At 41.9% G+C, this 21,743-nt stretch overlaps 1 protein-coding gene across 1 annotated transcript in view; it reads left to right on the top strand.

Moving 5' to 3' along the window:
• The window catches only part of LOC139182031 (ATP-binding cassette sub-family C member 4-like), a 404,344-nt gene that overhangs the window by 26,720 nt on the left and 355,881 nt on the right, over nt 1-21,743 (top strand). The window contains exons 5-11 of the mRNA XM_070785515.1: nt 2,004-2,098; nt 2,321-2,407; nt 9,294-9,390; nt 12,486-12,656; nt 13,927-14,067; nt 14,865-14,902; nt 15,294-15,388. Of these exons, the coding sequence (XP_070641616.1) occupies nt 2,004-2,098; nt 2,321-2,407; nt 9,294-9,390; nt 12,486-12,656; nt 13,927-14,067; nt 14,865-14,902; nt 15,294-15,388 (724 nt within the window). The remainder of the gene's footprint in view (nt 1-2,003; nt 2,099-2,320; nt 2,408-9,293; nt 9,391-12,485; nt 12,657-13,926; nt 14,068-14,864; nt 14,903-15,293; nt 15,389-21,743) is intronic.

The following is a 21,743-nucleotide window of genomic DNA, read 5'->3' as shown; positions in this document are numbered from 1 at the left end:
TCACATCTGCCTAATCTTGGAGGAAAAAAATAATTAAAAACAAAATGTTTTGTATTACATATGTTAATAACTGATGTATTAAACTAGATCTAATTAAAGTAAACCTTTAAGCTTATTGAGCTGAAAACTTTTCTGTAATAAAATAGGGAGATATGAAGTGATCACACTGGGAATATCAGTTGAGGCTGATGAGATAACTCCAAAGTCCAGGAGTCAGCAGGCTCAGGGACTGAGTCTCAGTTTCTCTGTTTACTAGGAGTGTGGTCAGTCACCAATAACAAGTTATCAATTCCTGTCCTTTTTCCATTTATGAGGGTTTTCCTACACTTTAGATTCTCACAGCATCCTTGAGTTTAGTGACTCTTGTTTCTGAAGCACATTCTGTAGAAGAGGAAAGTGAGACTTAGGAGATCAAAGGATTTTTTGTATCATGGAGACCCCGGAGTGCCATTTGCTTCCTCCCCAAATTTGCTAAAGTAAAGACAGAGAAATGAGTGCTACTTGTCTATGCCAGGATCTGTCCAGTGATAAGTACAGGCAGTCTAAAATTTCTAATATAATAACTGTGTAACTTAAACTTGATTGTTATCTTGTGGTTTTGGAGATGTTCTTGTCATCATTTTTTATTTCCCCAGGTACTCTGGGGAAAATAAACAGATTTGTCTATTTATTTCTTAAATAGTATTCAGATAAATCTTATGATAGATTCCCTGATTCTCAAATCAAAGCCTCCCACTCTGGTGGGAGCATTATCTATCCTGTAGATTATTCCAGTATCCTCCTCACTTGTATCCACCCTCACCCATTCCCCCTTACTGCCTGTTTTCCACAAAGCATAGAAGTGATTCTTTAAAAAACCTCAGACCAGGTCAGTCCTCCCTTCTCCCCCTTCCCCTGTTACTGGGAGTGCCCCCAGGCTCCTCCTGCTCTGTCTCTGCCCTAGCTCCCCTCATTCTTACTCAGCTCTGCTCTCCTGGCCTACTTGCTTGTCCTGAACACCTTGGGCATCCCCCTGTGGCCCCTGCACTCGCCCATGCCTCTGTGGGGAGCAGCCTTTCCAGGTCTGCCTGAGTCCCTCCTCCTCCCCAGATCTGCTCACACCCCCTCTGAGCAGAGCCCTCACACTCCAGTGTGGACTCTCTTCCCTCCTTCACTCTCCATCCCCCTGAGCCGGCTTCCTTTTCCTTCTAGTCCTCAGTACTTGCACTCAGGTTGATTTCTTATATCATCCATCTCCCACCATGGAAAGACACTCTGGGACTTTGTTTCTTTGTGGCTGAATTCATTGTGCCCTGAATAATGTCTGGTGTATATGTCGATCTTCAATAAATAAGTATGATAATAGTCAAATGCATAAATGCTGCAAAAAACTACAGAATTAAAAAGAGAAAACAAAGAGCTTTTTTGGTGGTGTTGTTCAAGGTTATAGTTTAGTCACTATGAAACATTCCCACTGCTCTTCATCAAATACTTGTATGAAGAACTGATGCTAAAGGATTAGGAGGATGGGAATTCCCTGGTGGTTCAGTGTTTAGGGCTCCATGCTTTCATGGCTGAGATCGTGGGTTCAATGCCTAGTCAGAGAACTAAGATCCCACAAGTTACATGGTTTGGCTTAAAAAAAAAAAAAAATTAGGATAAGAGGAAAGTGAAAATCACTCATTCCTGTGTGACTCTTTGCGACCCCATGGACTATGCAGTCCATGGGATTCTCCAGGCCAGAATACTGGAGTGGGTAGCCTTTCCCTTCTCCAGGGGATCTTCCCAACCCAGGGATTGAACCCAGGTCTCCTGCATTGGAGGTGTATTCTTTACCAGCTGAGCCACAAGGGAAGCCCAAGAATACTGGAGTGGGTAGCCTATCCCTTCTCCAGCAGATCTTACTGACCCAGGAATTGAACTGGGGTCTCCTGATTGCAGGTGGATTCTTTACCAACTGAGCTATGAGAGGAGGAGAATACATTTTAAATCTTATTCTCTTTCCCTTTTCTTTCTCCACATAGGATTTATGGCTTCTGGAGGATGGAGATCAAACTTTGATAGGAGACAGAGGAACCCCACTGAGTGAAGGACAGAAAGCCCGGGTCAGCCTCGCCAGGTAAATGGGGTTTCAGTTGCCATCCTGCACCTCCTCCTCCACGGCTCCTAGTGGATATGAGCATGCAGACCCTCTCACCAGGTGGGCCCTGGTGAAGCAGGGTCTTGGTTCTTTCTATGGACCCTTGGAATGAACATGGAGTTATTAGACATCATCATGATTCAGAGATGAGCCCCAGGCAGTGTGAAGTGTGTTCTCCTGACATCTGTCTACGTTTTCTAGAGCCATGTATCAGGATGCAGACATCTACCTCCTGGATGATCCATTCAGTGCAGTGGATGCAGGAGTCAGCAGACACTTGTTCGAACAGTGAGTTTGCCCCTGTGTTTCTATCATCTCTGCTTTCCAGGAACCCTGTAGAGATCAGGGAAGAGAGCTCAGGAAAGCCTTTGTGCTTCAGGAGACTCAGCTCATTCTGCCCTGGTGTCCCTCTCCTCGTCTCTTCCTTCCACAGAAGATCCATTATAGAGAAATCTTGTATCTTCATGAAGTCAAGAAAGGACAATACAGCAGGTGCTTCCATTCTATGGAGACCAGTGGGGTCCGTGCTTTAGGGAGCGAGGGATAGATGGCAGATTTCCCCCTGCAAATGGCAGTTGATGGATCCAGACCTGAGGAATAAGAAAGATGATATACGGTTTTTAAGTCAGAGATCAGGTCTTGGTAACCTGGTACTTGACTGGCAGTTCTTTTCCTTCATCATTTTTTTTTCTTTTCTTTCTTTCTTTATTTAAATTGAAGGATAATTGCTTTACAGTATTTTGTGGTTTTCTGTTATACATCAACAAGAATCAGCCATAGTTACATCCATGTTTCCTCCTGCCCAACCTCCCTCCCTTCTCCCACTCCATCATTCTTTGTCACAGAACCCCTGTTTCAGTTCCTTGAGTCATAAAACAAATTCCCATTGGCTATCCATTTACATTTGGTAATATAAGTTTCCATGCTACTCTCCATACACTTCACCCTCTCCCTCCTTCCCTCAGCCCTGCGTCGTTAGGTCATTTCTGTATGTGTGTTTCTCCATTGCTGCCCTGAACTTAAATTCATCAGTACCATGCTTTTAGATTCCATATATATGTGTTAATATACACTATTTATATTTCTCTTTCTGACTTACTTCACTCTGTATAATAGGCTCTAGGTTCGTCCATCTAATTAGAACTGACTCGAATGCATTCCTTTTTATGGCTGAGTAGTATACCATTGTATATATGTACCATAGCTTCTTTATCTGTTAATCTGTTAATCCTCCCTCATTTTTTTAAGACATGTGAGAAGCAAAGTTTTCAGTACTGATTGGAAAGACCCTTGTTTTATGCTTATTATTCTGTATGTTTGAAAATACTTAGTAAAGTCTAGAATTTAAGAATGATTTATTCTACATCAGAGTCTGTTCTCTAAGTCTGTAAATCTGTTTCTGTTTTGTAGATAGTGTCATTTTTGCAATATTTTATATTCCACATATAAGTGATATCATATGGTATTTGTCTTTCCCTTTCTGACTTACTTCACTTAGTATGATAATCTCCAGGTCCACTCACGTTTCTGAAAATGGCATTCTTTTTTTTGCTTTCTTTATCCATTCACCTGTCAGTTGACATTTAGGTTGTTCCCATGTCTTCGGTGTTGTGAATAGTGCTTCTACGAGCATAGGGGTGCATGTGTCTTTTTGTGGTTTTATCTGGATATATGCCTAGGAGTGAGATTGCTAGATTATAGGGTAATTCTATTTTTAATTTTCCAAGGAACCTCCAAACTGTTTTCCATATTGCCTCTACCAACTTACATTCCCACTAACAGTTTCAGTTCATTTCAGTCGCTCAGTTGTGTCTGACTTGGAGATCCCACGGACTGCAGCACACCAGGCCTCCCTGTCCATTATCAGATCCTGTACAGTGTAGGAAGGTTCTATTTTCTTTACATCCTTTCTAGCCATTGTTATTTTAATGATGGCCATTCTGACTGCTGTGAAGTCGTACCTCACTGTAGTTTTGATTTGCATTTCTCTAATAATTCACAATGTTAAACACCTTTTCATGTGCCTACTGGCCATCTATATCTATATCTATCTATCTATCAATCTATATATCCTTTGGAGAAATGTCTATTTAGTTCTGCTAATTTTTCAGCTGGGTTGTTTGTGTTTGTTATTGAATTGTATAAAGTATTTGTATATTTTGCAGATTACCCCCTTGTCAGTTGCATCATTTGGAAATATTTTCTCCCATTCTGTATGTTGTCTTTTTGTTTTCTGATGATTTTCTTTGCTGTGCAAAAGCTTGTACATTTGATTAGGTCCCATTTGTTTATTTTGTTTTTATTTCTATTGTCTTGGGAGACTGACCTAAGAAAACATAGATATTATTTATGTCAGAGAATATTTTACCTGTGTTCTCTTCTAGAAGTTTTATGGTGTCATGTTTTAAGTTTAAGTCATTAAGTCATTTTAAGTTTATATTTGTGGGTGGTGAGAGGGTGTGTTCTAACTTCACTGATTACAAACCTGTGTCTCTGCCTTTATGTCTTAGTCTCTTCTTCATCTAAACTCACCAGTCAGATTAAATTAGGCCCAGAATGATTAAGGATAACAGTTACTCCTTTAAAGTCCCTGTCATGAAATTCTAAGGTACTAATGGCTAAGATGTCAGCAACTGAATTTTAAGGACATGACTGATTGTAAATCAGGTCCAGAATAAAAGAGTAGAAACTTAGCGGAGTCAGCTGATGTGTCAGGAGCTCTGACCTCTGACCTCTGGACACGAGGAGCTGGGATTCCACATCTACTAAGCAGAGGTTGTTAAACTTTGATGGAACCTGCCCGTATGAAAAACATGCTTAGTGCTGGCATGAGTTGTGGAGATAAATTTTGGTGATGGCTGGAGAACAATGTGAATGTACTTAATGCCACTCAACTGTATGCTTAAAATGGCAGAAATGGTAAATTTCATGTTAGGTATATTTTACTACGGGGCTTCCCTGTTGACTCAGTGATAAACAGTCCACCTGCCAAGCAGGAGATGGAGATTGGATCCCTGGGTTGGGAAGATCCCCTGGTGAAGGAAATGGCAGCCCACTCAAGTATTCTTGCTTGGAGAATCCCATGAACAGAGGAGTTGGGTGGGCTACAATCCATGGGGTTGCAAAGAGTCAGATATAACTTAGGGGCTGAAAAACATCAACAACATATTTTACCACAATTAAAAAAAAGACTGCATAGTAGAATCGAATCTTTCAGAATCCGAGGTAGCAGAGGAGCTGACAAATGGCATGGCCTCCAGTTCTTTAATCTGTCCCCCCTTTCCCATGCTGTTTTGATCCTGGATGGATTTTCCCTTAGAGAAGTGCCTTGTGACTTGTGATGAGTTCAGTGACTGGGGCTAGTGCTGTGACAGGGATTCCCCACCCCCACCCTCCTGGCATCATGAGTAGCTTAGGCTCCCTCTTCCCAGGACCCTGACCTGAACCTACAAATGTCTGCCACCCCATCTTATGTGAGGCTGCACAAGTTCTCCATCATTTCCTGAACAGTTTCTGCTGGCCATCGCATCTGTGTCACGGGGAGGGGAGAGGGAGGCATTCTGATTGCTGAGAATGGTGTGCTGATCACAGTAGTTCTCCCAAGTTCTTATTCGAACACAGGAAGTATTTGTAAAGTTTTCTTAAACATTTTGGGTTTAATGACTTGAAATGTACACTTGATGGAAGCAAGCTTGTTTAGATTGTTGCTTGCTAATCACAGCCCATTCTCTAGGGAAACTTAAAGCAGAGAGCATGAAGGCAGTTTATAAAGTCACTCAGCAGCAAGGGGAGAATGTTCTCTAGTTAGAAAGTTGGATGGAATAATATGCTATGAGTGATGGTGGGCATGTCAAAGCTTAGTAATGGGGTTATTGTTCAGTCACTCAGTTGTGTCCTACTCTTTGTGACCCCATGGACTGTAGCACACCAGGGAGTATTTTGTATTAGTAATGGGGATTATTTTATATTACAAGTGAATGAATCGCACTCTACTTGCTGTTAACAGTTTCCTTCAGTTGTGAATATACATCCAAGTTTATTAAGGTTCTGTGAATTTACATCTATATGTTGCAGACATTGTGTGGGTTCTATCACATACAGAAGGTTAGCGGCCTTACAGGAACTGATGCAGTGTTACCTGTGTCTAACTTGGATTTTAACATGTGTCAGCCCCATATCACCAAACCCCTGCATCCTGTGTTATCAGGTCTTCGGGTCTGTTCTGATCAGACTCCCACACTGCTGTCTACACAGCTCACCCTCCTGCTCCAGCCCTTCAGAGACCCCCCTGCCAACCATGTTCAGGATGCAGCTCCAGGTCCTCAAACAGAGAACAGGCTTCTTTGCCGTCTGCTCCCATCAGCCTTTCCAGCTGTGCTGGCTTTGTGGTGGCCCTTTCTCACCCCTCCCTGGAGAAGGGAATGGCTACCCACTCCAGTATTCTTGCCTGGAGAACCCCATGGACAAAGGAGCCTGGCAGGCTACAGTCCATGGTCACAGAGTCAGACATGACTCAGCAACTGACACTTTCATTTTCACTTTTTTCTCACCCCTGTCTGTCTGTATATTCTGGTCCCTCTGTCCCCAAGCTAGGGAACAGTGTGTCAGGGCAAAGAAAAAAGGTGAAAAATGGGCCCTGCCATTCCCCCTGCTCCTCCAGTGGGTACCTGTGCCCCCTGTCTTCCCACAGCCCACAGAGGGCTGCACTTGACCATTTATGAATACCCTCCCAAGCCCCCATAAGCTGTGAATGCAGGGAGGTGCCTCAGCCTGGCTTGTTCTGTCCCAGGACCCCTGCACCTGCTGTGTCTTCTTCCAGGGATGTTTCCCCAGAGAGTCTCAGGGCTCCCGTGTCTCCCTATTTAAGACAGCAGCCCCCCTTTCTTTTTCTTCACAGCACATGTCATGCCTGGAAGGGCATTTTCTATACTCATTCTTATGTTCACGTTTATATGGTATATAATTTTGTCTCCTGTCTTGACCAGCGGGTGTATCCTTGGCATGTAGGACAGTGCCTGGCTCACAAACCTCTGCTGACTGGATGAATGAAGGTGGGGACTCTGTCTTTTTTGTTTTATTTGGTACACATCCCTGTACCATTGGATGTGTCCACTCTTAACAGAGCCCATTATAGAATTATACATGGTATTATAATTCCTGGTGTACTTCCAAACTGGTGTACATCCATACTTCTAGACTTCCCTGGTGGCTCAGACAGTAAAGTGTCTGCCTACAATGTGGGAGACCCAGGTTCAGTCCCTGGGTTGGGAAGATCCCCTGGAGAAGGAAATGGCAACCCACTCCAGTACTCTTGCCTGGAAAATCCCATGGACAGAGGATCCTGGTAGGCTAGAGTCCATGGGGTCACAAAGAGTCGGACATGACTGAGGGACTTCACTTTCATATGGTTATTTTAAGATTAATCCAGTCCTTACATAGTAATAACAATTAAACAACTGACTGTTGAATCAGTCATCTTTATGGCATGACTTGGAAATCTTTACTCTAAAAACTTGGAAAGTAGAGTGGTTTGGAGAAGTAGCATTATATTTAATTAATTAATTTTTATTTATTTATTTGACTGCATCGGGTCCTAGTTGCAGCACACAGGATCTTCTTGCTTCATGTGGGATCCTCCGTTGGTGACACACAGCCTCTTTAGCTGTGATGCACAGGCTCAGGCACTCTGAGGCATGTGGGATCTTAGTTCCCCTACCAGGCTGCCAGAGATATCTAACCTGTGTCCCCTGCATTTTCACGTGGATTCCCAATTACTGGAAGTATCACCTGGGAAGTCCCCTAAAAAGCGTCTGAAGTTTAGTCACTTGTCTGATGTCATCAGGCTCGTGAGAGAGACTGAGCTGCAGTCTGCTGCCTCCAAACTCTTCATCTGACTCACTCACAAGCTGAGCTCTGGGCCGGGTCCCTGAGATTTGCTCTACGAGGGGCTCGGGCTCCCAGAATAGCTGCCTGGAGCCCAGCCCGTGGTCACTGGGGTCCTGGTCCCACCCACTCTCTTCCTTGGAGGGGCTGTAGACCCTCTGGGGTGAAACTGGGGCTGAGTCCCTAAGGATCTGCCTTTAAAATGTAGGAGCAGTCTGAGGGGTACTATGAGAAAACACACACACACACACACACACACACACACTGAGGTTTGAATTCTGAGGAGGTCTTGGCTAAGAAAATTGTGTGTCCTTTGAGCCTTGGGTGATTTTTCCCTCTGATTGGGACTATTTGGACTCTCATCTTTCATTTTCACATTCAGAAAGTTTTCAGTGCAAGTAAAAAAAAAAAAATTACTTCCTAGATGGGACTGTCACCACTTCCTGGGGGTCTGCATTTAGAATGTAGCAGCAGTTTTTTTATTGTAGAAAAGAAATTAACACTGCTGTTGGATGATTCCTGCTGTGATTTGGATTCCGTTCTGTCATTTTCATGTTTGGAAGGTGTTCAGTCCTAGTGAAAAAAGACTTTCTTCCTGGATGGGACTGGGAATGTTGTAGAGACTGATGGATGCCACGCTGGCATTAATTTTCTGTCTAGTACTATTTTGGAAGAAGTATCTGAAAAATGCACTCTGGCAAAAGTTACCAAGAATCTATTTTTTTTGTTGCAATATGTACATCATTAATCATGAATAATCACCTAGAAAGCTGCCTAAGATAAATGTACACATTTTTATATGACATAGATTCCTCTTTTCCATTCCTGCTGCTGCTGCTGCTGCTGCTAAGTCGCTTCAGTCGTGTCCGATTCTGTGTGACCCCATAGACGGCAGCCCACCAGGCTCCCCCATCCCTGGGATTCTGCATAGAGATAAAAGTGTTTTAGTTCAGTCAAGTTTTGGAATTTCAGTATTAGTTGTTTTTCTTTATGAAACATGTAAATGGGTTAAGCTGAGTTTTAGGCAAAAAAGCCTTAGCTGTTAGTGCCTTCTTCACGGGATTGCTTTATAGAATTTTTTAGCATAACTATTCTTTAAAGTTTGCAGCTGATGACTGTGAGGACCTACTCAGATTTATTGATTTATGTTTATTCGATTTGTATTATTGATTTGGTATTTAAACTATAGATCTTTGCTGTGTTGCCTTTGTCTCATGTTTACAAAATATGTCTCCAATTTGGAGCAGTCCCATTAATGTGCTTTTGTATACTGTACATTTTACGTTTGTAGGTGTATTTATCAAGCCTTGAGGGAGAAGATCACAATCTTAGTGACGCATCAGTGGCAGTACCTAAAAGCTGCAAGTTGGATTCTGATATTGAAAGGTGTAAGTAATTTCTAGACGCCTGTGGAACTTGCTAGCACTCAGGTGTGCTGAAAGCCAGGCCTCTCAGCAGGTCGCTCTCCTTGGGTTCATGGTAAACACCTTCTTCTCCCTCAGTTTTACAGCTTCTTCTTCTCAAGGTTTGTGTTCATGCCTTTGACAATGAATCCAAAGACCTGTAGAAATGTCACTACTATACTCTGTGCCACATAAACCCTAAAGTGTATAAAAGTGCTACCACAGGGTTACTGAGTCATCACTGTTCTTGTGAAATTTGTTAAGGATAATGATGCTATTTTATACAGAACTTTTTGTTTTCCCCTTCCAGGATTTAAGTCAAAGTATATATTATTTGGAAATTAGAGATATTAAGACCTGTTTGTAACCATGTGATTGTCATACACAGTTTGCTAAAGAGCGTCTTCCATTAACACCAGAAGCGAGGTTGGGTATGCTGAGCACACAGGTCAGAGACGCACACTCTGCTGGTTTCCCCAGGTGCTGGTCTCACTGTCTCTTTCCATGCCTGATACGTGTGGGAGCCTGTGCAGAAGGATGATAAAGCTCTGCTTTATGGGGCTCCTGTTCTTATGGGGACAAATGTGACAGAGAGGGGTGGAGCTGACATCCTGGCTGCCTGCTTAAAGAGCTGGTGCCTCATGTGGCCTGAGTGACATGAAGGTGGGAGCCATGCAATCACCTGGGGTAGGTGGGTCTGAGGCAGGGGGTCCTAAGGAAGGAGCTGACCTGGCAGGTTGGAGGAACAACAGGAAGACCAGTGTGTCTGGGGAGAGTGAGCAGGGGGATATGGAGGGAGCTGGTCTCTGAGCACTGGGCAGTGGGTGGAAGTGGGATGGAAGTCTTGGATAGTCCAGAGCAGAGGAGTGATATGGTCTGATGTGGGATTTGAAAGATTCCTTATTATTCATCTGGTCCCATTCACAGAAGGGAGAGGATGGCTGTCCTCTCGAAATTGTCAGTACTTACTTGCAGAGTACAGTAGCAACCTTTGTACCCAACAGTCGTTTCCTTGTGCATCTTAGAGTTGTGAAGTGGAAAGTGATAATTTCATTTAAAAGGTGCATGAATTTTGCCTCCCAAGTGAAACAACACAATGTATCCTGAATAATTTTCCAGTTCTGCAGTGTCAGATGGTACCCAAAGTCCTCATTGAGTTTCTCCCAGGGGCCACCTGAGGGGATAGGGTGAGAGGGGGTCCAGCGAGGGTCCTGGGTCTTCACCATCTGACTTGTCTTAACCAGAGCTGGTCTCATTTTATGAGTTTTTCATTTTAGGATTTTTTATAATATTTTGTTTGCTACTGACTAAATCAACTGAGTCTTGTTGCATGGGGTGAGAAAATTGTGAAAATATCTGCATATTATTTTATATGACTTTATAAGGGAGGGAAACTGTGCAAGGATGTGTCACATGTGTTCAAAGAAAATGATTAGATTGGTTGTAGCTTAAACACAGGCCTGATTTGGGGAAGCCTCATTGGCTGCTTGTGGTTGGTTGTTCCTAAGTTTTTTTCTTGGGTCTGGGTGCACTGATTGTGGCTTAGATTTTGGTTTGCTGGCTGCCAAGGCATTCAGTTCAGTTCAGTCACTCAGTCATGTCCGACTCTGTGACCCCATGAATCGCAGCACGCCAGGCCTCCCTGTCCATCACCAACTCCCAGAGTTCACTCAGACTCACATCCATCAAGTCAGTGATGCCATCCAGTCATCTCATCCTCTGTCGTCCCCTTCTGCTCTTGCCCCCAATCCCTCCCAGCATCAGAGTCTTTTCCAATGAGTCAACTCTTCGCATGAGGTGGCCAAAGTACTGGAGTTTCAGCTTTAGCATCATTCCTTCCAAAGAAATCCCAGGGCTGATCTCCTTCAGAATGGACTGGTTGGATGTCCTTGCAGTCCAAAGGACTCTCAAGAGTCTTCTCCAACACCACAGTTCAAAAGCATCAATTCTTCAGTGCTCAGCCTTCTTTACAATCCAACTCTCACATCCATACATGACCACAGGAAAAACCATAGCCTTGACTAGACCTTTGTTGGCAATGTAATGTCTCTGCTTTTCAACATACTATCTAGGTTGGTCATAACTTTTCTTCCAAGGAGTAAGCGTCTTTTAATTTCATGGCTGCAATCACCATCTGCAGTGATTTTGAAGCCCCCCCCCCAAAAAAAAAATAAAGTCTGACACTGTTTCCACCATTTCCCCATCTATTTCCCATGAAGTGATGGGACCAGATGCCATGATCTTCATTTTCTGAATGTTGAGCTTTAAGCCAACTTTTTCACTCTCCACTTTCACTTTCATCAAGAGGCTTTTTAGTTCCTCTTCACTTTCTGCCATAAGGGTGGTGTCATCTGCATATCTGAGGTTATTGATATTTCTCCTGGCAATCTTAATTCCAGCTTGTGCTTCTTCCACATTAGTGCCACCCCAATCTCATGGCCTCCTTGTTTAGTTGCCTCAACAGGTGGAATATTGAATTTTCAGCTGGGAACTTCCTGCATTTGTGGGGAAGCTATAAAATACTGTGAGGATGCAGCTCCTGGGTTCTCTGTCCAGGACTGGTTCCTACATGTCCTGTCCCAGCTGAGTGCATGAAACTATGAAAATGACAGTGGTCAGTAAAGTTTTGATGAATGACTGTTACCTATGTAGTTGTGTCAGTATTTTTCTCTCCTGGAATATCCTCCCCAATTAATTTTTTAAAAAATTCTGCTTCTCATATGAGGTGTCTCTCAGTTCTCATGTTGTCTAAAAAGACTGTGCTGATCCTCCCACCAACCTCTGTAGTTCTTGCTTCCCTAAGTGCCCATAGTAGTTATGTCAGTGGCCTCCGTTCTTAACACATAATCACACATTTATTTCATATCCCTCAGAACCTGACACAGGGTTTAGCAGAGAATAACATGTTCCGTTCTGTGTAGAGTTGAACTGCATTAGATTTGTCAACCACAATGTCAGACCCAAGGATCATTTTCTTAGGAAGATCATAATTTATGACCAGTTAACTTTAGTTGATTAGTGTTCAGATTATATTACTATTATCTAATGCAAATGTATTCCTTTCAAATTCTTTATTTTAGGGCAAAATAGTACAACATGGGACTTACATTGGGCTCCTGAAATCTGGGGTAGATTTTGATTTCCTTTTAAAGAGGAATGAGGAAGATCTGGAATCTCCAGATCTGGAATCTTCTACCCTGAAGAATCAGTCCAGACCCTTGATGAGAGGTGCTGCTCCAGAGCTCCAAGATGTGAGTTTCTCATCCTGCAACATGCTGCTGTATGTCTGCTCTTGGTAGACTCGTGGAGCTTCAGTCTGTTCCACTGGTGACATCTTCATTTGTCCTAAAGTAGATCCTAAGAGTCCAAGGCCCTGTTCCATGGAACTGGTAGAGTTAAAAGAGCATGAAGGGAGAAAACCTGCTTGTGGGTCTCCTTTGGGTGTAGGATGGAGGATCTTATGAAGATCAGTAGTGGGTTCACTGCTATGACTTCTGGGTGTATGTGACTCACAATGATATGTGAACTCTTTCATTTACCATAGTTACATCCTACTCACTGTGGTGGCCCCCAGCTTCCCTTATGCATCCAGAGGCTTTAAATCAGCTACTTTTCCTATATGTTGAAATGTTGTGGCACTGCAGGTGACTGATAGTAGTATTTTGCCTCATCATCAGATGATTTATGATGGGTCAGAGGTAGCATGTGCAAAGAACCTGACAAACAGCAGACTTTGGAGTTAGTTCCCATCTTCCTTTCTTATCCTTTAAGACTGAGAACCATGTCTAATCCACCTTGAATTCCAGTGAGAGAGCTGAGGACATCCTGGGCTCCTGTGACTCTATAATGCATTCTAAGTCCTTCAGACAGAAATGTGGTAATGCACTAGATCTCCCTTAAAAACATACATAGATTTCCTCAGTATCCAAACTCTGGATGATTCTGATAAGCATTTGGGTTAATTCCTCAGTTTCTAAACTCAGGAATCACTCTCTGAAATTTAGGAATCAAATAGATTCAGATTATATGCTTGTCTCTTACTATCCAAACCCATTTTACTCAAATTAACTGTGACCTCAGTTTACTGAATTTAGCTAGTATTTTGAACCACAAGTATGCTGTATGTTTCATGTTTCTATGATTGAATGACACAAATTATCTAGAAGGATACATAAGCTTCATATAATTTTGTGTATTATTTTGGAACAAGCTTCTGCTGAGAGTCATGACTGACTTTAAGCAAAGCCACCCAATAGTGAATAACCTTGTACAAATGATACTTTTTTATTTCTAACAGATTCTTAGGAGTGGGATGGCTGGGTCCAAAGATAAAGGCACACATGGTTTGGCCAGATATTCCCACACTCCTCTCCATAGGAGATGGACCGTCTTGCACTTCTACTAGTGTATGAGATGTGTCTGTCTTCCCACAGCTATGCTGTAGAGGGCTTTGTTGAACTTTTCACATTTGGGGATTCCTTATTTAAAATTTTGTCTCTCACTGCCATTTTTCCCTCCCAGACTGAGAATATAGAGGTCACACTTCCTCTAGAGGACCGTTTGGAAGGAAAAGTTGGTATTAAGACCTACAATGATTACTTCACAGCCGGTGCTCAATGGTTTATCATCATTTTCCTTATTCTAGTGAACATTGCAGCTCAGGTAAATAAGGACATTTATTTTGGTGTGTGCCCTTAGCTTGGTATTTACATATTTATACTGTATTTATGTTATCATTATTTTAATATGTATATGAAGATATTTATCTCAAAGAACTGGCTCATGCAGTTGTGGGATCTAGCTGGGTGAATGTGAAATCAGAAAGGCAGGCCTGAAGGCTGGAACTTCAAGCAGAAGCTGACCCTGCTGTCTTGAGGCAGAATTTCTTCTTCTTCCAAGAGGCCTCAGGTTTTGCTCTTAGGGCCTTTGACTGACTGGATGAGGCCACCACAGTGTTGAGTGTGATCTCCTCTACTGAAGTTCTGATGATGGATGTGAGCCACATCCACAAAATACCTTCACGGTGACATCTAGACGAGTGTTTGGTTGAATCATTGGACACTGGCCTGCCCAAGCTGACACAGACAGCTGACCATCACAGTACCTGTCAAATGTTTTTTTCTTGGAAAAATCCCCACATTTGCACTATGATTACTGCATTTTGCAGTTCACTTGTGTTTTCTTTGAGATACGTTATCTGCGGGGAGCAAAATAAGTGAAGGTTATCGGTATTATGTACATGATAGAGAACTTCCAGGGAAAAAAGAATATCTTTTAAAGAGTTTAAAATGTAAGATGCCCTCCCCTGACCTGTAGCCATCTGAGGTGTGGGGCTTGGCACAGGCCTGGGCTGAAAGGACCATCTCTGTTTTCTGGAGCCTTTCCATCCCCCATCCTATTGAGCGGGGTGTGAGGCTCAGTGATGTCAGTGTGTGAGTAACTGTTGTTTCCTGCTCAAGGTTGCCTACGCCCTGCAGGATTGGTGGCTTGCATACTGGTGAGTGATTCCTGATCTGACCCAAAGTACTGTGAAATCTGCATGAAACCTCACTTTCCCACAGTCAGGGGGAGAAGGGAGGGGCTTGTTCAGCCTCCTCTTCTGACCCTCACATAGTTTCCCTGAAGAAAAAGTAAAGTTCCTACTGGTGGAGAGTGACGCTCCTATTGTCTCTCCCCAAGTCTGACCCTCAGCAGCTTCCTCATAGATGATTTTGAGAACTGAAGGTTGTGATTCAAATTAAATCTTTGTAAGGTAGATGGACACAGAGCCCTGTGAACTGGGAGCCATTTTTCTAGCATAAAATACATTTCTCAAATTGAGTTTTGTTTTTTTTTTTTTGAATACATTCTGTCTGAAGCATAATATTTTTTTCTTCCCTGTTCCACAGGGCGAATTTACAAAGTGCCCTGTATTTTGGGTTATATGGAAAAGGAGAGACAATGGTGATGCTTGATCTGAACTGGTATTTAGGAGCCTATTCAGGTAAAGTTGAATTCTCTGGTCTATTATATGAGAGTCTGAGGTGCTTACAAGGAGCCTGTGTGAGCATCTATGGCTTCCAGGCATAATTCAGTAATGTCTCAACAGATTTAAGAGTTTGATTTGCATTTGCTCTGTGAATTAACTAGAACAATTATCTTTAAAATCTAGAAGAAAGAAGTTGGATGGAGATTCTTGATTTATTGTGCATTGGATTTTGGTAGTTAAACCAGAATTGCACATTCAGAAAATCAGCCACTGTAAATACATGGTATTGTCTATTCTAATAGGTTGCTTTAGCTAAATTTTATGTTGTTATATTGATGGGCAATGGTATTAGAAACAGATCCCTGCTCTGTGGTTCAGATTGTTCCAATTCTGTCTGAATAAGCTCTGGCTTTTATGGATCTTGCAGGTATGCAAAGTCCCCTTCACCACACTGCTCATCTCTTGGGCATCACTAATTACTTGAGAAGCTAAGCAGGGGGAATCCAGCATCTGGGGATAGATTCCTTCTCTTTCTTACCTTGAGTTCACAGTGTTATATTATCTCCAGCAGTGTGATTAATTTAACATGTGACTAATATTAACATGACTCACTGTATTCACAAGAGCTTAGAATATGTATAATATTACATAGTGTTTAAAGGATGTCTTCATTTAAAATTTTAAATATCTTTTTATCCATTCATTTGTTGATGGACATTTAGATTGCTACCATGTCCTGGCTATTATAAATATTTGCTACTATGAACACTGGGGCATAATAATAAATAATAATAATATCAATTAATTAATTTTTAAATTATAAATAAAAAATAATAAAATAATTTTATATTGGATTATAAATGATTGGGCTTCACTGGTTGCTCAGATAGTAAAGAATATGCCTACAATGCAGGAAACCTGGGTTTGATCCCTGGAGAAGGGAATGGCATCCAACTCCAGTATTCTTGCCTGTGATATCCCATGGTACCCGGGTCCAGCCCCAGTTGGATCCAGGGATTCCCTCAGGAGAATGGCATCGGTGAAAGAGGATAGATAAAAGGGGAGAGAAAGAGGCTTGATCTAACTGGTTTATGCAGAAAGCCAATAAAGTTCATGACACCAAACTTTCTCTGACCACGGAGGCCACAGGCACCCTCTCGAATAGCTGAAGGTGCCCCACCTTTGGCACCTTCTCGAGTGGGTCTTAGAAGCCCGGGCAGTTAAGTGGTCTCAGAGAGCCCCCACACTCCAATTAGTCATCCTGAAAGAAAAACAGAGAAGAAAAGGAGAGAGAAGGAAACAAGAATAACATGGGGGAGACCAAGCCTGATGAGCAAGGCCTGTAGCTTTATTTTCAAAAGGAGTTTCTATACCCTCAGTTGTATATAGAGGATAATAGGGAATGCAGAGTCATGCAAAGTCAGCAGTCTTTGACCCTCATTGAGACCAGGCTTTCTTTTCTGCAAACTTATCGTATGCAAATACTTTAGGTGATTTACATCATCTTCTGGCCAGGAGGCCTATTAACATTTTATGACTCTTTGTTCTGATAAAGGTTAGTTAACCAGAAAACTTATTTTCTCTAAAAGTAATTTTTCTAAAGTTTGGCGCCACTCTCTGAAAGCACTAGATAAAGTTGCATTCCTGTAAGACAAAGGTGCAGTGGGCTGTAGCAAGGAAAGAGTTTACTACCTCAAAGGTCTAAAGTTGTTAACACCAAGGCCACTACTTATTTTTCCTATGTACCAACTATATTAATTAATATACTCCCAGGGACACAGTGGGTAAGGGATATGGAAACTTGGCAGCAAGCATTAGCTCAACAATGAAATCTTCTACTAGTTCTATTCTAATAATTTCTAACTCCTTGAGAGGCTCTATACTATTTGAATATCTTAAGCTTCCCATGCCTCTTGCAGTTGGGAGGCAGTAAACAATCATATGGGTAGCTGTAGGAGTCCGGATAAACCTGTCAGGCAAGTTAAGAGAGCCATTTGAGGGGTTTGGATTGAAACACTCCTATTATGCCCAAGAGGCTTATTAACTAGGACTTTAAGTTGACTTCCTTCAGAGAAAGGTGGTCAGGGATAGCCCCCCGTTAATATCAGAGGAGTTGGTGAAAGTCATAAAATAGTAAAACAGACAGATTCTGGTTTTGGGGTAGATGCTCAAGCAGATCCAGGGGGCCCCTCGAGTCCTGACTCGCCTTGGCCATCAGGGCTCTCCCGCATGACCTTGTCATGGGTGGGAACTCCTGTGCTGGCTCCCAGCACCATGGACTGAAGAGCCTGATGAGCTATGGTCCATAGGGTTGCAAAGAGTTGAACATGACTGAAGTGACTTAGCATGTACATGTAGATGATTAACAATGTTGTGATAGTTTCAGATGGACAGCAAAGACACTCAGCCATACATATATGTGTATTCATTCTCCTCCAAATCCCTTCCCCACCCCCTGTCCAGGCTATCACATAACTGAGCAGAGTTCCCTGTGTTATACAGTAGGTTCTTATTGCTTACCCACTTTAAATATAGAAAAGTGTGCATGTTGATCCCAAACTCCCTAACTACCTCTTCCCCCTTCTTCTTCCCCCTGACAACCATAATTTCATTCTCTAAGTCTGTCAGTATGTTTCTGTTACATAAATACATTCATTTGTATAATTTCTTTTTATGTTCCACCTATAAGGGATGTTTTACAATATTTCTCCTTCTCTGACTTACTTCATTCAGCCTGACAATCTCTAGGCCCAACCATGTTGTGGCAAATGGCATTATTTCATTCTTTTTTTTAATTTTATTTTATTTTTAAACTTTACAATATTGTATTAGTTTTGCCAAATATCAAAATGAATCCACCACAGGTATACCCGCGTTCCCCATCCCCCTCCCTCCTCCCTCCCCTACCCTCCCTTTGGGTCGTCCCAGTGCACCAGCCCCAAGCATCCAGTACCGTGCATTGAACCTGGACTGGCGACTCGTAGGTACCATTTCATGCCAGTCAAAATGGCTGTGATCCAAAAGTCTACAAGCAATAAATGCTGGAGAGGGTGTGGAGAAAAGGGAACTCTCTTACACTGTTGGTGGGAATGCAAACTAGTACAGCCACTATGGAGAACAGTGTGGAGATTCCTTAAAAAACTGGAAATAGAACTGCCTTATGATCCAGCAATCCCACTGCTGGGCATACACACTGAGGAGACCAGGAGGGAAAGAGACACGTGTACCCCAATGTTCATCACAGCACTGTGTATAATAGCCAGGACATGGAAGCAACCTAGATGCCCATCAGCAGATGAATGGATAAGAAAGCAGTGGTACATATACACAATGGAGTATTACTCAGCCATTAAAAAGAATACATTTGAATCAGTTCTAATGAGATGGATGAAACTGGAACCTATTATACAGAGTGAAATAAGCCAGAAAGAAAAACACCAATACAGTATACTAATGCATATATATGGAATTTAGAAAGATGGTAACAATAACCCTGTGTACGAGACAGCAAAAGAGACAATGATGTATAGATCAGTCTTATGGACTCTGTGGGAGAGGGAGGGGGGTGAGATTTGGGAGAATAGCATTGAAACATGTATTTCATTCTTTTTTAATGGCCGTGTAATAGTCCATTGTATGTATGTACCACCTCTTCTTTGTCCATTCCTTTTGATGGTTATTTAGGTTGCTTTCACATGTTAGCTGTTGTAAACAGTGCTGCAATGAGCATTGGGGTGCATATATCCTGGTATGTATCCTTTTGGACTATGTTTTTCTCTGGGTATATGTCTAGAAGTGGGGCTCCTGGACTACCAGGGTCATATGGTAGTTCTATTTTTAGTTTGTAAGGAACCTCCGTACTGTTTTCCATAGTAGTTATATCAATTTACATTCCCACCATAGTGCAAGAGGGTTTCCTTCTCTCTACAGCCTTTCCAGCATTTATTGTAAGATTTTTTGCTGATGGCCATTCTGATTGGTGTGAGGTGATACCTCATTGTAGTTTTGATCTGCATTTCTCTAATAATTAGTGATATAGACTTTTTTTTTTTTTTCATGTTGACCATCTGTATGTTTTCTTTGGAGAAATGTCTATTTATGTCTTCCACTCATTTTTTGATTGGATTTTTTTTTTTTTTTATTGAGCTGCATAAGCTGTTTGTATATGTTGAAGGTTAATCCCTTGTCAGTTGCTTAGTTTGCAGTTATTTTCTCCCATTCTGAGGATTGTCTTTTCGTCTAATTTATGGTACCTATATATAATGGAATATTACTCAGCTACAAAAAAAGAATGAAATTAGCTGATTTGTAGAGACATGGGTGTACCTAGAGTCTGTTATACAGAGTGAAGTAAGTCAGAAAGAAAAGCAAAAAAAATAATGCATATATTAACACATATATGTGAACTCTAGAAAAATGGTACAGATGAACCTATTTGCAGGAATAGAGAGAGTGATGTAGAGAATGTGTGTGGAAACATGTTGGGGAGGTGTAGGAGATGAATGGACAGGTTAGGATTGACATATATACACTACCATAAACTAGATAGCTGGTGGGAACTTGCTGGATAGTACAGGGCACTCAGTACAGTGCTCTCTGAGGACACTGAGGGGTGGGATTGGTTGAGAGGGGGAGATATAGGAGGAGGGAATATATGTACATATTGCTGATTTACTTCCTTTACAGAAACTAACACAACATTGTAAAGCAAGTATATTCCAGTAAAAATAAATAAATAACAATGTCTCCACAGGAAACACTTGTATAAACTTTCTACAAAGAATGTGTTATATAAAAATCCACTCTTTGAAATTTGGTATTTATTTTATGAATCACTTGCTAAGAAATCTAAATACATTAGCTGTTTACCTTCTTAATTGGTGGACTATGGGGGCTTATTCTTTTTGCTTTGGCTCCAGCCCTTCATTCTTCCTGGAGTTATTTCTCCACTGATCTCCAGTAGCATATTGGGCACCTACTGACCTGGCGAGTTTCTCTTTCAGTATCCTATCATTTTGCCTTTTCATACAGTTCATGGGATTCTCAAGGCAAGAATATTGAAGTGGTTTGCCATTCCCTTCTCCAGCGCACCACATTCTGTCAGATCTCTCCACCAATACCCTCCCGTTTTGGGCTGGAAGTGGTCAAACAAGAGATGGCAAGAGTGAATGTTGACATTCTAGGAATCGGCGAACTGAAATGGACTGGAATGGGTGAATTTAACTCAGATGACCATTATATCTACTACTGCGGGCAGGAATACCTCAGAAGAAATGGAGTGGCCATCATGGTCAACAAAAGAGTCCAAAATGCAGTATTGGATGCAATCTCAAAAATGACAGAATGATCTCTGTTCGTTTCCAAGGCAAACCATTCAATATCACAGTAATCCAAGTCTATGCCCCAACCAGTAATGCTGAAGAAGCTGAAGTTGAACGGTTCTATGAAGAACTACAAGACCTTGTAGAACTAACACCCAAAAAAGATGTCCATTTCATTATAGGGGACTGGAATGCAAAAATAAGAAGTCAAGAAACACCTGGAGTAACAGGCAAATTTGGCCTTGGAATATGGAATGAAGCAGGGCAAAGACTAATAGAGTTTTGCCAAGAAAATGCACTGGTCATAACAAACACCCTCTTCCAACAACACAAGAGAAGACTCTACACATGGACATCACCAGATGGTCATCATCAAAATCAGATTGATTATATTATTTGCAGCCAAAGATGGAGAAGCTCTATACAGTCAGCAAAAACAAGACCAGGAGCTGACTGTGGCTCAGACCATGAACTACTTATTGCCAAATTCAGACTTAAATTGAAGAAAGTAGGGAAAACCACTAAGCCATTCAGATATGACGTAAATCAAATCCCTTATGATTATACAGTGGAAGTGAGAAATAGATTTAAGGGACTAGATCTGATAGATAGAGTGCCTGATGAACTATGGAATGAGGTTCGTGACACTGTACAGGAGACAGGGATCAAGACCATCCCCATGGAAAAGAAATGCAAAAAAGCAAATTGGCTGTCTGGGGAGGCCTTACAAATAGCTGTGAAAAGAAGAGAAGTGAAAAGCAAAGGAGAAAAGGAAAGATATAAACATCTGAATGCAGAGTTCCAAAGAATAGCAAGAAGAGATAAGAAAGCCTTCTTCAGCGATCAATGCAAAGAAATAGAGTAAAACCACAGAATGGGAAAGACTAGGGATCTCTTCAAGAAAATCAGAGATAGCGAAGGAACATTTCATGCAAAGATGGGCTCGGTAAAGGACAGAAATGGTATGGACCTAACAGAAGCAGAAGATATTAAGAAGAGGTGGCAAGAATACACAGAAAAACTGTACAAAAAAGATCTTCAGAACCCAT

This window comes from Bos indicus, unplaced genomic scaffold, assembly GCF_029378745.1.
Source record: "Bos indicus isolate NIAB-ARS_2022 breed Sahiwal x Tharparkar unplaced genomic scaffold, NIAB-ARS_B.indTharparkar_mat_pri_1.0 scaffold_64, whole genome shotgun sequence".
Taxonomy (NCBI): Eukaryota; Metazoa; Chordata; class Mammalia; order Artiodactyla; family Bovidae; genus Bos; species Bos indicus.
Note: the sequence above shows the minus strand (reverse complement) of the source record. Positions and strands in the feature narration are given on the sequence as shown.